Source organism: Pteropus medius, unplaced genomic scaffold, assembly GCF_902729225.1.
Source record: "Pteropus medius unplaced genomic scaffold, Ma_sr-lr_union100, whole genome shotgun sequence".
Classification (NCBI taxonomy): domain Eukaryota; kingdom Metazoa; phylum Chordata; class Mammalia; order Chiroptera; family Pteropodidae; genus Pteropus; species Pteropus medius.
The window spans coordinates 13,004,749-13,022,062 of NW_024342471.1; the positions used below are offsets into that span (position 1 = coordinate 13,004,749).

Sequence of the window (17,314 nt, forward strand, 5' to 3'; positions counted from 1 at the left end):
AATCGTTGGTGGGGCCTAAAAGGGCAACACTGCTGTCAGACATCTGTACAGTGATAGGTGTTGGTCCAGCGAGACCAGCCTTTTGGAGGGTATGTTCTGTCTTTCTGCATAAATTGAGGTTTAGTGTTGAGTGAGTCCTCAGGATGAACATGTTGGAATAGAAGGAATTATAAAACGGTTTGGAGTCTTCACTTAAAAACACTGGAGTTGATGAAGAGAATGGAACTAGGCTAAGGGAAAACATGGTGTTCTGAATCCCCTCAAGGTTACTCTGTGACTGCTGCATGTGGACTGCAGTTGCTCTCACACGTGTACATACATACATATGTATATATTTTCTCTGATCTAGAGAGTAATGATAGACTCTGGATTTGGGTGGCTTCTTGCATCCAGGCCTTTTTATGCCAGCGTCCAGTTGGGAGACCTTGTCAGTGTTGTATGTGTAAAGTGGTAGGTCGGTTATAGGGGATTTTTCATAATCCTTCCAGGTCTAAGATTTTATTAAATCTTGAATTGAGATTTTTTTAAAAATTATGTTTAATTGTGATAAAATAACATAAAATTTATCTTAACTCTTTTAAAGTGTTCAGTTAAGCTGTATTAGGTACATTCACATTATTGTGCAACCATAACCACCACCATTGATCTTTAGAACTCATTTTACAAAACTGAAACTGTTAAGCAATAACTCTTCCTTGTTCCCCTTTTCCCCAGCTCTTTTTTCATTTAATTTACATCTATCTATCTTTCTATCTATCTATCTATCTATCTGTCTATCTATCTATCTATCTATCTATCTACCTACCTACCTACCTATTTGATTGCTTTTTTAAAACTAGCATTGACATTCAATATTATTTTTTATTAGTTTCAGGTATACAACATATTAGTTAGACAGTCATATAATTTACAAAGTGATCCCCTAATTAGTACCCACCTGGCACTATACGTACAGTAATATTGACTACATTTCCTATGCTGTACTTTACATCGCTGTGACTGTTTTGTAACTACCAATTTGTACTTCTTAATCCCTTCACCTTTTTCATCTAGCCCCTCAACCCCCTTACCATCTGGCGATCACAAATTTGTTTTCTGTATTTACGAGTTTCTTCCTTTTTTGTTTGTTCATTTATTTTGTTCTTTAGATTCCACATATAAGTTGAAATCATATGGTGTTTGTCTTTCTCTGACTTATTTCACTTAGCGTAAAACCTTCGAAGTCCATCATTGCTGTTGCAAATGATAAGATTTCTGTCGCTGTCTCTGTCTCTCTCATGGCTGAGTAATCCCCTAAATCATGGTAACTACCATTCTACTTTGTCTCTATGAGTCTGGTTACTCTTGATACCCCATAGAAGTGGAATTGTACAGTATCTGTCCTTTTGTGACTGGGTTATTAAGAAAATGTCCTCGAGATTTATCCATGTTGTAGCATGTGTCAGAATTTCCTTTATAAGGCTGGATAATACTCAGTTGTATGTATAGACTGCATTTTGTTTATCCATTCATTTGTTGTTGGATACTTAGGCTGTTTCCACCTTTTGGCAATTGCGAATAGTGCTATGAAGATTTGTGTACAAGTATTTGTTTGAATATCTGCTTTCAATTCCTTTGAGTATATTCTTAGGCATGAAATTGCTGGATTATATGGTAATTCTGTGTTTAACTTTTGAGGACCTGCCAAGCTGTTTTCCAAAGCAGCTGCACCGTTTACATTCCCATCAACTGTGCACAAGAGTTTCAATTTCTCCATACCCTCGTCAACACTTGTTTTATTCTGTTTTTTGTTTGTTTGTTTGTTTTGTTTTTAATAATAGCCATCCTAATGGGTATGCATGATATCTGATGGCTTTGACTTACATTTTCCTAATGATCGGTGATGTTGAGCATTTTTACAATACTTATTGGTTATTGGTGTATCTTTGGAGAAATATCTATCCAAGTCCTTTGCCTGTTTTTAATTTTTTGTTTTTTTTTTAATTGTCAAGTTGGTAATTCTTTATTTATTCTGGATATTAACCCCTTATCAAACATATGCTTTGCAAATATTTCTCTCATTCCATGGGTTGCTTTTTCAGTTTGTTGATTGTGTCCTTTGATGCAGAATTTTAAATTTTGTAGTCCAGTTTATCTAATTTTTCTCTTGCTGCCTGTGCTTCTGGTATCAAATCTAAGAAATCACTGCTAAATCCAATATAATGTGCTTTTACCCTATGTTTTCCTCTATGAGTTTTATAGTTTTAGCTCTTACATTTGGGTCTTTAATACATTTTGAGTTTATTTTTATATCTAGTGTAAGCTAAGAGTCCAACTTCACTCTTTTGCATGTGAATATCCAGTTTTCCCAGCACCATTTAATACAAAGACTGGTCTTGGTACTCTTGTCAAAAATCATTTGACTGTATATGTTGACTTTGATTTTATAGTACGTAATTTTTTTTTTTAATGTTTCTGAACTTTGTTTAAAATATTGGAGTTGGAAAGTAATGGGAAGTAATACAATGTACATAATTGGCCTTATGTAGATCTGTAGAGCTTTTTATTTTAAGGTAGAAATAATAAAGATTAAAATCTGTGAAGTTTTTAAACATTCCCTTTGTAAGACAACTGACTGACTCTTTAAAGAACAAAATGGTACTGGCGGTGAGAGAACTAATTGTAGAGAAAGAAAGACTTTGAGACATAGCAGCCAGTTGCAGTATGTGGTCTTTAAATTTGGATCCTAGTCTATAAAATACATTTTGGATGTATTAGGAAGCTTGTTAAATGGGGTGGATATTAGAATGATACTAGGGAATTACTATTTTTGTTACATATGATAATACTATTATAGTTATTTGAAAATATTCTTATTTAGAGGTGAGGTATTTTTTTGCTGAACTATATTTCAGCAAGAAATAGGAAATGTAGCATAACATTAATAATGGTTGTATATAGGCAATGGGTATATGGAGTTCTATGTATTATTCTGTTTTTCTGTATGTTTGATAATTTTTTTTTTTAAATAAAAAGGTTTTTAAAAAGACATTTCCACTGAGCTTTACATTCACTTATCAGTGTCTCCTAGATAGTTCTGGATGACCCATAAATGCCTTAAACTTAATATAACTCAACTGGACTATTATTTCTCAGTCTTCTGTTCCATTATGTACTTTCTCATAGGGTGGTTTTCCCCTATACATTAACCTCGTATCTCTACTCCCAGGAGGCCTTTTCTTACATATCAACAGCATAAATAACACCTCTGTCACATATTCCATTGTGGTTTACTGTTACACCATTGTGGTAAAACAACTCTTCCCGTTTCCATATCCCTACCTGTTGCTGAGCTCCTTGAGTGATGACCTCATATATCCAGTATCTTTGAACTGAACTATTGAACTGTATTTTCCTCCATTCCATCTTATTTGTTTTGAGTGGTGGCTTTTTCAAAATGAAGGACACTGGTTATTTTGACCCAGGCCTTGAATATGAGGCTCAAGACTCATTCCAGAGCACCAGTCAATTGAGCATATAATCTTGGCATTTAATAGGTTATAATCTCTACATTAGGTGAAGTGACCACTAAATGAGGTTGTACCTTGTCTTTGAAAGGTGGGAAGAAGAGCGCTATCCTGAAGGCATCAAGTGGAAATTCCTAGAACATAAAGGTCCTGTATTTGCTCCACCATATGAGCCTCTTCCAGAGAGTGTCAAGTTTTACTATGATGGTGAGTTGTTCCCAGGTTGTCCAACTTTTGGCCAAGAAAAGAGTCAGTTTCCATTTAGGAATGGAAAGTGAGGAACAATCTTGTGCTGTATCATCTTTTTTGTTTATTTCATTCTGTTTTATTGTCCTCACGTGGTTTGGAGGAAGGGTCATCAGGTATTTACTTAACTCTTAAAGGCCCATTTGGTGCTGAAAAAGTACCATGAGAAAGGGGCTGTTAATTTTTTATCTATATGGTCTCAAAAAGATCCCTCTACGTAGCTCACGGCACTTGGTCCGCCGCTAAATATTATCTGACCTTTATTTCTAAGGAGTTACTCTTTGCAAGAGTTATTAGACGCCTTATTTGAATGGTAGTGTTTCATTTTAGCAACATGATGCAAACTGACAAGCTGCTCATCACTAGAAAAAGTACTACTATTTGGTTGAGGATTAGTCTGCCATCACTTCTAGATAGGGCCGGGCTGGTAGGTGTCTGTTAACTCTGCATTGCAGAACACTGCCTTTGCTATATGCACAGTCAAGTCCGATGAGATGCTTTGAAGAAATGCCCTGCCTAGTTCTGTTGGTACCCTCGGAATTGTCCGCTTTCGTTGGCATTTCTGTCCTTGGGTTGACGAATTCGATACTTCTCTTATTGGCAGTGTAGCAATATGCAGATGGTAATGCTCAACTAATTTCCCTTATTCTCGGAGTTCTATCCAGAAATGGTTAGAGCATTATTCCTCAAACCCTTATGTGCATATGATTTCCCAGGTGAATCTGGGCCCATTTAATAGTTGTAGAGTGGTATTGGATGCTTCTGAACCAACTGGTCTACTGACCAAACTTCGAAAAACACTGTGCAAGAGAACTGCTGACAAGCATTCGTGGCGAACACTCAAGAGCTCTGGTGCATCTCTGTCTACCAAGAATGGCCTCAGGGCCATGGACGCTTTTAGGTCAAGTTGTAGTTTAAACTGAAAGGCTGGGTCTTATGAGGGGCATGTCAAACTAGAATTCATTTTTTAAAACTGTTAATTCACCGTGTCTGTGTACAGACACCAAGACCCAACAGTGGTCAGTATTGACTATTCCCTGATCTCCTGGTGTTTGTAGTCTAGCAGGACCCCATAGCTTCAATGTCAAATGCTCGCATCAGATAATTGTGTTCACCAAAGAGCACAGGACAAAGTCCTAATGTCAGCCCTCATAGTGGGTCATTCCTGGAGACTCTTAAATGTGACTCAGAGCCAAAACTCCAATGAAAACAACCTAGGACCTTGAAGAAGACAATCATAAAAGTACAGGTATTCTGTAACCCTAGTCTGGGCTTATCAATAGCTTAAGAAAGCTCAACTGGTAAAGCTTCAGTTTGAGGTTCAAAGTGATGTGAGGGAAAGCAGCCTGCTGGATCGCCTAGTCTTTGGGTTTCTCTTACTTTTTATGATGGGAAGCCAAAGCCTGAACAGTCATCACTGGTTGCCATGGTTCCTTTCTCATTCTTGTCCAGTTCTCCATCACAGGAGCTCGAGCTCCAGGGCTCTAGTATTTTCTCAGTCGATCTTTTCTCTGGAATTTCTTCCCTCTAATTATGTAAACTCCCATGCTGCAATAAATCAAGAAGTATTTGTCTTACTGGTCCAAATTGATACTGTAAGTCTTGCTTACTCTCCAGGGAAGTGAATTCTCAGACTCTTAGAATCTGCCAGGGATGTGGGACACAGGCTGGCTGAAGCAGTGAATTGCCTCTAAGAACCTCTAGTTTTCAGCTCTGACTCAGCAGTTTCTTCTTCCTGGAGCTCAGCCTTTTCCACAAAGCTCTGCCTTTGCCAGGAACCTTCAAGTCATCCTCCCACCACTCTGCTGCTGGGACCTGTCATTTCATCTTTTGACAGCTCATCTAAAACAGGAGGTGTCAAAATCGTTTCCTCTGTTGAGACAGAATTTAGTAAAATTGCCCAGAGTCCATTTAAAAAAAAAAATACTGTTGTTGTTTAGTTCACAGCAAAGAGAACAGTTTACATTCTTTCTTGCCATTTATTTTATTTCATTTTTAATGACTTATCGTTTTCCTTTATATTGAAAGCATGTCACAACTTTACTGGCAGCTCTGGTTCAGACCCGAGTGGGGGCATTCTGAATTGCAGGAAACCCCTGAAAGCCAGCCTGTCTGTCCTCCTCAGTGCCTTCCTAAGGCTGGAACTTGGGAGGTTGAGAAGGGGAAGTGGCGCCACCTGTTGGCCTTTTAAGTTATGGATTCCGAGCACGTTCTTTTTGTCTACTGTGACAGTTTCAAATTTGTGCTACTATTTCCTACATACTACAATTAGGAACAATGACCTCCCAATCATCATGAGATGAGATGTCTTCTGAGTTTTTAAATGAATGGATTTCTGGTTAAGTTTTAGTTTTCTTTGATGTGAATATCCTTGGTGAATTATTAGTACCTATGTAATAGTAAGGTAGCGGAATAGTATTTAATTTCATTTTAAGTATAGCCAAATTATTATGGTGTGGATTAGTTCCAGATGATGTTGTAAAGTTGGATTTTCAAGGAAAATGGAAATTGGCCCTAATAGTACTGTTAAAATTATTCTATTTGAAAAGTAGATTAAACTTCCAAGTATTTTTCCTTTATTGCTTTATTAACTACTTAAGGTACACAAAATCCCTAGGCCCCACACAGATTTACTTTACATTGTATAACATCAGGAGTCCTGTAGACGGGATTTTAATAAACATGGGCACAATGCCAAGGACTCCAGTCATCCCTCATGGTGTAGATGAGTCCCATTTCCCTGAAAGAGGCAACCTCATAACGCCTGTGGTCCAGAGCAGTGCATCTCAAACTCTCATGTGCACACAAACCACTTGGAAGCCTCGTTAAAATGTACTTACTGATTCAGTGGGTCTGCAGTGGGGCCTGAGATTCTGCAATTCTAACAAACTCCCACGTGATGCTGATACTACTGGTCTTTGAGCCACGCTTTGAGTAGCAAGGTTCTAGAGGAAGGTCTTATTTAGATTTTTCATATGGGATATCTGGGCTTGCCTGCTATGGATATATATTTTTTTTTATTCATATTCCACCCACTTAACTTTAAAGAAGAAAGATGCCTATTTCTTTTCCCCACAATTCCTTTCTTCCACTCCCTGCCCTATCCTTTCCTCCCCTTCTTGAACAGAAGCTGCTTAGCTTAGCAGTGGCAGGAGTCCCTCTGAGGATTTGATTTTTAAAAACCACTGAAGAGGTGTAAAGGACCTTGCTTTCTGAAAGGAAAAGGAAGAGTGACTGGGCCTCCCCCAGGTCATCCCTGTTCTGAGCAGGCACCTGGGAACAATTTACTGGCATAGTCTCCAGAAAATGACCCAGGTAAATATCTGCTAAAGAGAAGGAGCATTTATACAAGTAGATATAAATCAGAATATTGTCTTTGTTGTTGTTGTAACAATGTGTGATCAGACCTTTCTATACCTTAGGAAGGTAAACCATTATTAAAGCAGATTTCTCCAGAGCTCAATATTTATACTTAACATGAATACTACACCTCATTTTTTGGACCCACTTTTTCTTCTAGGTAAAGTCATGAAGCTGAGCCCCAAAGCAGAAGAAGTAGCTACGTTCTTTGCAAAAATGCTCGACCATGAATATACTACTAAGGAAGTATTTAGGAAAAATTTCTTTAAAGATTGGAGAAAGGTATTGTAGCTCATGATTAATATCCTAGCACCTTGCAAAACTATTGATCAACTAAGTACTAAACAATTTTACAAAACAATTTTGTGTAAAATTTGAGTTTTAAAAATTTATTTTTTTCTACTCACTTACTGTATTATATAGGGGTTCTATCCACTAAGAATGTTTCCATTTCTTTCCTCTCAGCTGTCACGTGGCTATATAGGAGGGAGTTTATCAGATTAGGCCAAACAGAAAACCTCAGTCCAAGCAACGGAAAGTTTGTCTTTGCAGGGCTGCCCTCCTGTGTCTTCTGTTGCAAAGAGGGATGTTAATGTGATGTCCCAGTCCCGCTTGGTTTTTGCTTATTTACTTTCTGCTCCTAGAAACACATATCCTATATCTGCCTAGTTGGTTTTAAACAGTCTTGTTATTCTCAATTTGGATAATGTGGACAGAGGCTGAACTGAATAGCTCTGGAAATAAGATTTAATAAGTGAATAGAACAGGGATAGTGTTTTTTAAGAGAGAATGAGTATGGAAATAGTTCTCTTGTTACTAAAACAAACGACATATATTCACGCTTCTCTAACTAGTATTTATACGCCTAGGGGATTGTGGCAGTGCGCCAAGGAATCCAAGACACTATCTAAGGGTTACCTTTTTCAACGATAAGTCATTTTAAACATTTTTCTATCAAATACATATTTTAGAATGAAGTAATAAAATTATATTTCTTTTTATCAAAACTCAGTAATTTAGATCGATTACTTCTCTAGACTGAAAAAATTATGCTTCGCTATAAATGCAAGGAAACTTGGGATTTATTAGTATATTTACCTTCTTCTTCTATCTCCCCCTTTACTTTTGACTAGGAAATGACGAATGAAGAGAAGAATATTATCACCAACTTAAGCAAATGTGATTTTACCCAGATGAGCCAGTATTTCAAAGCCCAGACGGAAGCTCGGAAACAGATGAGCAAGGAAGAGAAACTGGTACTATTTCTTAAACCCCTGGAGGATTTCGGAATAGTGATTAGTTCATCCAGTTTTCTTGATTCTTACAGCACAACTTTGACTTTATTAATTTCACATGGCTCTGTACTAAAGATTTAAGATTCTTAACCTAGTAAAGTCTAAATTTTCTTAAGGATTTCATGTAGACTGAAAATTGTAAATAAGCAGTTTGTTTAATGGCTCACTATAAGAACTCTGGTGCTCTTCTGACCTAAAAACTAGTCGATAAGTCCAATAATACCGTTTTTAAGGATGGACGGACCTGACTCAAAGTGGTCCTGGATATTAGGGATTTATAACAGATAAAACAATATAGGGCGTGTACCTCCCTGTTCTTTGATATATTTTACACTGGAATCTAGCCATGCTCATCCATATCCATCTTCCAGCTGTGGCCAACCTCATTCCTGAAGGATCTTTCCAGTATCCAGCTGGGATGTCATTTTCTTCTAGAGTACTGGTAGGCAAACCATAGGCTGCCTGTTTTTGTAAAATAACTTGTTGGAACACAGTTACATTTACTTGTTTACATAGTGTCTATGGGTGCATCCATGCAACAATGGCACAGTTGAGCAGTTGCAACAGAGACCACATGGCCCTCAACCTAAAATTTTTCTATCTCGAAAAAGTTTACCAACCCCTGATCTAGAGGAATGCAGGCTAGAGTTTCATTTTTTCAAATTAGAGGTCTAGAAGTTAAAAATTTTATGAAATTATTTGTACTTCAAAGCCCTGTAGTTTCAGTATTTTAAAAGACTGCATATTTATATAACTCATTGTTTGATTGTGCCTACCTATTTGACCTTTAGTTTAAAAATTATGAGTTCCTATAAGAATGGTAACTGCATCAGACTTTTCAGTCTCAGCTTAGTCTTCTCCCCAGTATTTCAGACTAGTGAAATTTGGCTTATTATCATCACTTCATGGGTGTTTTTAAACTTAAAAACCACTTTGGAGCTTTGTTCTTAGAATAGTGATCCAAAGATAGGCAGGTTTCATAAGTATCACCTTGTCAGAGCCCCTACCAGGAGCACCTGCTGCCAGCAAGTTCTGAATCTGTTTCCACCCACAAGGCAGCAGGACTTACTTAAGTCAGATTGCGAAGTACAATATGAATGAGGAGGCTTCAAATCCTTTCTCTACCTTTTTGGAGCAAGGGTCACAAAATGTAGAATGTATGTACCCCTATACCTAGGAAAGAATCCATAACGGGTTTGTTCGAGCTTGAAAACACATGCGAAATGCTGATCAACAAAGTGTCTCCGGAACCTGTTAGAGAACACAGAGATGTTCTTTGTGAGGCCCTGTCAGAGACTCTTCCTCATTCCCCATTTTGATACTACTCAACAAAACTGTATTGATTTTTTTAAGTTACATTTAAAAATAACTATGTAACGTACTTATAAACATATATCTTTAAAGATGAGAGAATCAGTTTTGAACTTATAGTTGAACTTTATAGATAGATCTTTGGTGTAATTTTATTATATTCAAGTTTAAAAACTCAATTAGAGGTTTTCCCTTATTTGAATTCATTTCTTAGTATTTTTTAGGCTTTTCTCTACCTTGACCTGTTCTTTCACAAGAATGTGAGTAGAGAATAGCCATTTGAACCTATTTTGAGTACTTTGTTGCTGTCTTCCAGAAAATCAAAGAGGAAAATGAAAAATTACTGAAAGAATATGGCTTCTGTGTTATGGATAACCACAAAGAGAGGATTGCCAACTTCAAGATAGAACCTCCTGGGCTTTTCCGAGGCCGTGGCAACCACCCCAAGATGGGCATGCTGAAGAGACGGATCATGCCTGAGGACATAATCATCAACTGTAGCAAGTGAGCACAGTTCATCCTTCGGGCCAGAGAGGAAGTAGGGGGTGCTTCCTTTGTTCTTTGTAGTTGGGAATATTTCCTACATTATAGAGTAGTGTTTAGGGATTACTCAGTATTTACATCTAGAGGAAGTACACAGTACTTCCATGTATAGATTGCCAAGTGTTTTTCATGCAATGACTGGTGAAAAGGAAACTCGGAAATATATGCTCAGCAGATTTATCACTTTCAGGTCATAAAAGGTAGAATTTTTCCTCATGTCTCATTTCACATCTCTCCTGCTTCGTTATTTCCACAGAGATGCCAAGGTTCCTTCTCCCCCTCCAGGACATAAATGGAAAGAGGTCCGACATGATAACAAGGTTACTTGGCTGGTCTCCTGGACAGAGAACATCCAGGGCTCTATTAAATACATCATGTTGAACCCCAGTTCACGAATCAAGGTAAGGGGTAGCCAAGAGCTGCACCAGTTAGTGGGCTTGATAATCTCTTTTTATTGAAATGTGGCATTCTCAGCCTCTAGAATCACTTTGACAAATTAAAAATCCTCCCCACAAAAAGAAGGCAAGTACTTTCATGGTTAGCATGATCTAGCGACCTCCCTAAGATGTATCCATTTTCTGTATCACATTGTAATCTCATTCATTTATTTATTCACAATATTTGCTGAAATCCTAATATGTGCCTGCCACAGTATATGCGTGGTACTAGGAGTTGTATTGGTAAACAAGACAGATATAGTCTGCCTTCACATTACTTATACTTTCCAGTGGTCGGTATGTGATGAAGAACGTGGTAAATGTATATTATCTTCTACAGCTCCCTTCCTTTCCTCACTTTTCCTGGCTTTTGGGGAAGGGAATGTAATTGCTTAGAATCTAGAAAGAAGTTGAAAATCTAGAGTCTTACATACTTCCAGCTTCCTAAGATTTTATCTGGGTAGGTTTCACCAGGACCAAATGGGATAGTGTATGCGAAAGCATAGCATAAACTGTTGTATACTTGTGTGTTATTTATTGATACTGTTATTGATGCTGTTTTTGGAAGGGCAGTCAGTTTTTGTTAGCCTGCTAGGCATACCTGCTTGGGACAGTCCCACGACCTTCCTCTCAGATATACTATGGAAATGTGAACAGCGGCCCAAAAGAGAGGTGGGGTCCAGAAGAAAACAGGCAAGGAATTAGTTCTTCGTGGACTGTGTCTGTTTACACATAAGGGACTCGGACTAAAGACCTTGTTAATCTTGTTTTATAGGTTATTAAACATTTGTTAAGATATAAAAGCCACAGCTCAAAAGGCTATATGTCTTATTGAGACTAAACTGTACATTTTCTAGCTTAAAGTCCTTGTTCTAATGAAAAACACCCATCTATATATTTTCTTCAATTTGAAAATGTCACTTTTTCTAGTTTAGAGTAAGAATAGAATCAGAAAGAGAACCCTCATGGTGAGTGAAAGTCAAGTTATTTAAAGAAACGTTATATTCTTCTAAAATATCACAAAGCTCTTAGGCTACAGAAGTGGATAAACAGTGGTCTTAGCTCTCAAAGAACTTGTGGGCTGGTGGACAAATTGGGTAAGAATTCAGTTGTGTTACAAGAAAAGTAAATGTTAAATGCTTTTGATAAATAGAGCAGTTATTCCCAGCAGTTAGAGATCAGGAACAACTTTATGGAAGAAATTGAGGAGAGGATAGAGAGGGATGCAGGCCAGATCTTCAGATACTTCCTTAAAATTTTTTATATTATCCTAAATCCAGTAGGAAGCCACTGGGTTTTAAAAATTGGGAAAAATACCAAATTTTTATTTCAGAAACCTCTGACATATTGATCATTCTGACTGCTGCTCTATGGAGACTGGATTGGACACAAATAAAAAGGGAGACCAGTAGGAAGCTGTCGTAGTGCTCCAGGCAAGAAATAGTGCCATGACCTAAACAAAACGATGGCAGTGGGGATAGAGATAGGTGAACAGGTTCCAAATATATGTATACTGTGTATGCTTCTAGGCAGGATTAGAATTATTGTAGAAGAGTCTGTTGGGGGTTGTGATACCTGTTAGAAAAGCCAGGTGAAGTACCTCAAGGGCAGAGAGGTACTCCATTTATTGCAGACAATATCCATATAACTCCTATGCACCATAGAGATTTGTGTGGTTTTCTGGATGATGGTCATGTTAGTGAACCTAGAAGCCACGCAGATGTAGGCCTAGAACCTTAGACCCAGGACAGAGTGACTGACTCTAGTCAGCTGGGTTGGGGCCCTAAGAATCATAAAAATGATTAAAGGCTTGGCAAGTGGTGCTGTTAAGGGAAAAAGAAATAGGATTTTTTTAGCTTTCTGCCAACCCTCCTTGGCTATTCTCACTCAGCAGAAGAGTAAGGTCTTCAGAGGTTAGGGTTTGACAGTGCTTTGAATATTTTTAACTGCACTGCCAGCAGGAGAAGAATTTTCTTTTTAGATTAAAATTGAAAGATATAAGCATTAAGGGTTTTATTTTTAATAAAATATTTTAAATATACATGAATAGATAATATAATGAACACTCTCATTTCATAAAAAGTATTCTGATAATGCAGTTGAAGCCCCCTGTGTACCATTCATCCCCTTCCCTAGAGATAACTATAATGACCTTAATGTTTTCATTCTCGTGTGTTGTTATATTTTTACAGTATATTTATGTGTGCATAAACATATGTGGTATTGTTTTACAAGGTTTAATTTTAAATGAAGTATGTTATTGACATCATTCTGCAACTTATTTATTTCATTCAGCTTTGGTTTTGAGATTTTATTATCTTGACATACACTTCTAATTTATTCATTTTGTTCGCTACATAGTATATAAAAATTATCTTCCTGTCAAGAGACATTAAGGGTTGTTTACAATCTTTTGCTATTATAAGCAGGGCTGGAATAACACATTTTCTTTGTGTATGTGGATGAAAACTTCCCTCAAAGATTCTTTTATAGTTCCGAATTGTTCTGTAAAGTATTTCAACCAGCTTACGTCACCACCATCCCCGCCAACAGAGAGTACAAGTTCCTTTTTCACATCGTTGCCAATATTTCTAAAGTTTTGCTTTTTTACATTTTAATCTTTGATCCACTAGAATGTATTTTTGTGTATGGTATGAGGTTGAGATTGAATATATCTTTTCCAAATGAATAACTAGTTGTCTCAGAAGTATTTAGTTGTATTACCCACTCTGTCATATATCACATTTCTGGGCTCTCTGTCCTATTTGTCTGCTCATCTGTTTTCTTCGTTAATAGCATACTGTCTTAACTACTGTAAACTTTGTAAAGTTTTACTATTGAGTAGAAAAAATTTCTTTCATCTTATTCTTCAACATTGTCTTGGCTGTTCTTAGCTCTTTGCTGTTGCATATTAATTTTGAGATAAATTTGTCAAGTTTCAATAAAAACTGGAGATTTTTACTAGAATTGCATTGAATTTATAGATTAATAGATGGAAAATATTAACGTTATCTTACTATTTTCCAGTCTATGAACATGTTATACCTCTCCATTAATTCATGTCTTTAAATATATCCTCCAATATTGTTTTGTAATTCTCTCCAGAGATACTACACATTTTTAAAAACTTTTTTTCTTAGAGACATTATAGTCTTTAGTGCTATTGAATGATATTTTTATCTATTGTATTTGTTTGCTATTATTGAAATGATAATGCTATTGATTTTTGAATATTGATCTTGTACCTGACAACATTGCTCAACTCTTATTCTAAGAGTATCTGTGTCTTTTGGAGTTTCTATATTAATAATTACATTACTTATAAATAAAAAGTCTTAACTCTTCATTTCCAATTCTTATAACTTACATTTCTTTTGTTTAAATTTTACTTCTTATTTTTAAAAAAATGAATCTATTAAACCCTAACCCTCTCTCCAGTCAACAGTTGTGACAGTTGGATATCTGATTATCTGTACTTAATACCTTCCCTCTGGATGTACTTTTCTTGTTGAAACACACCCTTTACTGGTTCTTTAGTGAGGATCCATAGGTGACAAATTCTCCCTTTGTTTACCTGAAAATTAAAAAATTTTCATCCTCATGATGTCTTTTTTCAAGTAAAGAATACATCTTTATTATGCATTTATTTAAGCTGTATCTAAGTATAAATATATTTTTCTAGATACTCAGATTAGACTTTCAATCTGAGGACTAATGTATTTTTATTCTAGAAAACTCTCAGCCATTATTCCACAACTTCTAGGCCGTTTCTTCTATTTGCTTCTTTTAGTCCTATTAGATGAATATTGGAGCTTCTCTATTTACACATGCTTTTTCTTTTTTAACTATATTTTCATATTCTTTATCTCTTTATGTCTGGTCTTCATTTATGGGCAGTTCTGTAGGACTCACTTTCAATTCACTAAACCTCTTTCTGATTATATCGAATTTAAAGTTTATCCCATCTGTAAATTTATTTCAGTTGTTATATTTTGTTTTCAGAATTTCTAATTTTTATCTACCTGATTTTATTTCATTTTATTTGTTGTTTTATAATTGTCTTTATTAGTGAATGTTATATTTTTTCTCTTTATACATACTAAACATTTATTTAAAAGTCTTTGTCAGATCGTTTTTTAAAACATTACCTGAAATGACTTCATGTACTAATTACTGTTTTGGCAGTTTTCCTAAGCCATTTATCTCTTTGTAAATCCTTTTGACTGAGAAGTGGGTTTTGTCTATGTATCATTCCCTTTTCCTCCTCTTTGTTCTCTACTTTTCCGCTCATTCCTCCTGTCTTAGAAGGGAGTCTCTCGCCATTTCAGCCCAAGCTAACCCAGACCCCTGGCTTCAGGTCTTCCTTCTTGCATAGAGCACTTTCCTTGCTATGGACGATTAAAGCATGATTTCACTAACTTGATCTGACCCAAAAGTCTATAAAATTGGGTTTTTTGTATTAGAGTGTGAAGGGTGATAATTGGTGGTTTTACTTTTTGGACGACTTTAGGTTCACTTTATGGGAGGCTACCATTACAGGGCTTTGTTCTACATCTTTCTGCTCAGAGTCGCTAGAGATTTCTCCTATTCTAGACTCTTTGCTTGGTCTTGTATCTATATTTTACTCATATAATATTATTGTACCATTCTGCCCCACCTCTACTCCACTAAGAAATTTATCTCAAGCATACATAATAATGAGACTTAACAGATTTTGGACAGTTAAAAAAATTCAGACAATCGGTGATTAAATAAAAGCACAGCTGAAGTGTGGTGTCCCTCTGATACACCCTGTCCTTGCCCCTTTCTGGAAACTTGGATTGGCCTACTTGCAGTCAAAGCCAAGGTTGTATTACTTCCAGCCTCACAGGTCATTGAGTGGATCAGGACTTCTGAGAGCCACAGTAACTTGTGCTCTAGGTACTGAAAAGATTTTTCTGAGCTCATTCACATCTTTCTATGCTCATCTTGGTTTGTTCTGCTTTTCCTCCCAGGATTTCCATTATACAGACATCTTCTTGCAAGTGTTTCCATTCCCTCCTTCTTCCACTCTGTACCTGGTGCCCATAGAATCTGAAATAGCAGGGGAATGACAGCCTTCTGGAACCTGTAGTTTATCTATTATCCCAGATAAACTATGGATCTAGGAGTTTACAAAAGGACTGCTTGTAGGTACTCATTCCTAAGTCTAGGCCACTGCAAAGTTGGGAAGCATTATCTAGTCTCATAACCTGAGAAAGTAGCCCTTATTAGACAAGACATGAGTTTTAAAAAATTATATTCTGAACCTACCTTCTTAGTATAAAATTCTAAATTTTTAAGTGTAAGGGCTAAAACATTAAAGCTTCTAGATGGTATCAAGGTAGAACATCTTCATGACCTTGGAGTAGATATCTTAGGACACAAAATATTAACACTAATGATTAAAGAAACAGTTGATAAAGTCGACTTCATTAAAATTATAAACTTAATATTCAACAAAGGACACTGTTAAGGAAATAAATACACAAGTTACAGACTGAGAAAAAGTATTTGCAACATGTATATCTATCTGACAAAAGACTTGTATCCAGAATATACAAAGAATCCTATAACTCAATAATAAAAAGATAAACATTCCTATAAAAAAGAGCAAAAGATTTAAATGGATGCTTTACAAAAGAAAGTAGAGGAATGACCAATAAATAAGCATATGAAATGAAAGAATGTTCAACATAACTAATCAATGGAATGCATATTTAAACCTTAGTGAGATACTAATTCCAATTCTAGGTATTTTTGCCTCAAAAGAAATGAAAACATATGTCCACAAACATACTTGTACAAGAATGTTCATAGCAGTGCTATATTCCTGAATGTCTAAAACTGGAAACATCCCAGGGGTTCATTAACGTAATAGGTAAGCACATTGTGGTATAGTCAAACACATAGGGATAGTCATAGAATATACCATATATCAGCAATAAAAGCAGTGAACTACTAATGAATGCAGGACAGATAAATCTTTAAAACATGTTGAGAAGCCAGACATAATAATCTATACTGTGTATACCACTTATATAGTATAGGCTCTAGATTAGGCAAAATTGATCTATGAGGATAGCAATCAGTAGTTGCTTAGTAGGTAATTAACTGGGAAAGGGGCATGAGGGAACTTTTCAGAATGATAAAAATATTCTCTATCTTGTTGGGCAGGTATAGTGGATCAAAACTGTTCAAATTGTACACTTAAATATGTATACCAAAAGCTTTTAAAGATTTTATTCAGAATAAAAAGCAAATAGAAAGTATTGGAATAAAATAACATATCTGAAAAAAGATTTGCGTAAAAACATAAATTCTCTACAAATCAATAATATAAAGAAATATATTTTTAAATGGGCATGTATAGAAAGCTGGTTGGAGTTTTATCTTTAAACATGGTATAAATATATAGATACAGTTTGTTGTGTCTTTTGTTTAAATGATGTATATTTGGGGTTCAGAATGCCATTTACTTCCTCTTTAGTGTTCTATACCAGGGGTCTCCAACCCCCAGGCCATGGACTGGTACCAGTCTGTGGCCTGCTAGGAACCTGGCCACACAACCGGAGGCGAGCAGTGGGCAGCAAGCAAA

General features: G+C 36.2%; 1 protein-coding gene across 1 annotated transcript in view; it reads left to right on the forward strand.

The window, feature by feature from the left end:
* The window catches only part of TOP1 (DNA topoisomerase I), a 78,529-nt gene that overhangs the window by 49,168 nt on the left and 12,047 nt on the right, over positions 1–17,314 (forward strand). Inside the window, exons 9-13 of the mRNA XM_039864346.1 lie at positions 3,598–3,713; positions 7,273–7,394; positions 8,246–8,368; positions 10,035–10,222; positions 10,518–10,662. Of these exons, the coding sequence (XP_039720280.1) occupies positions 3,598–3,713; positions 7,273–7,394; positions 8,246–8,368; positions 10,035–10,222; positions 10,518–10,662 (694 nt within the window). The remainder of the gene's footprint in view (positions 1–3,597; positions 3,714–7,272; positions 7,395–8,245; positions 8,369–10,034; positions 10,223–10,517; positions 10,663–17,314) is intronic.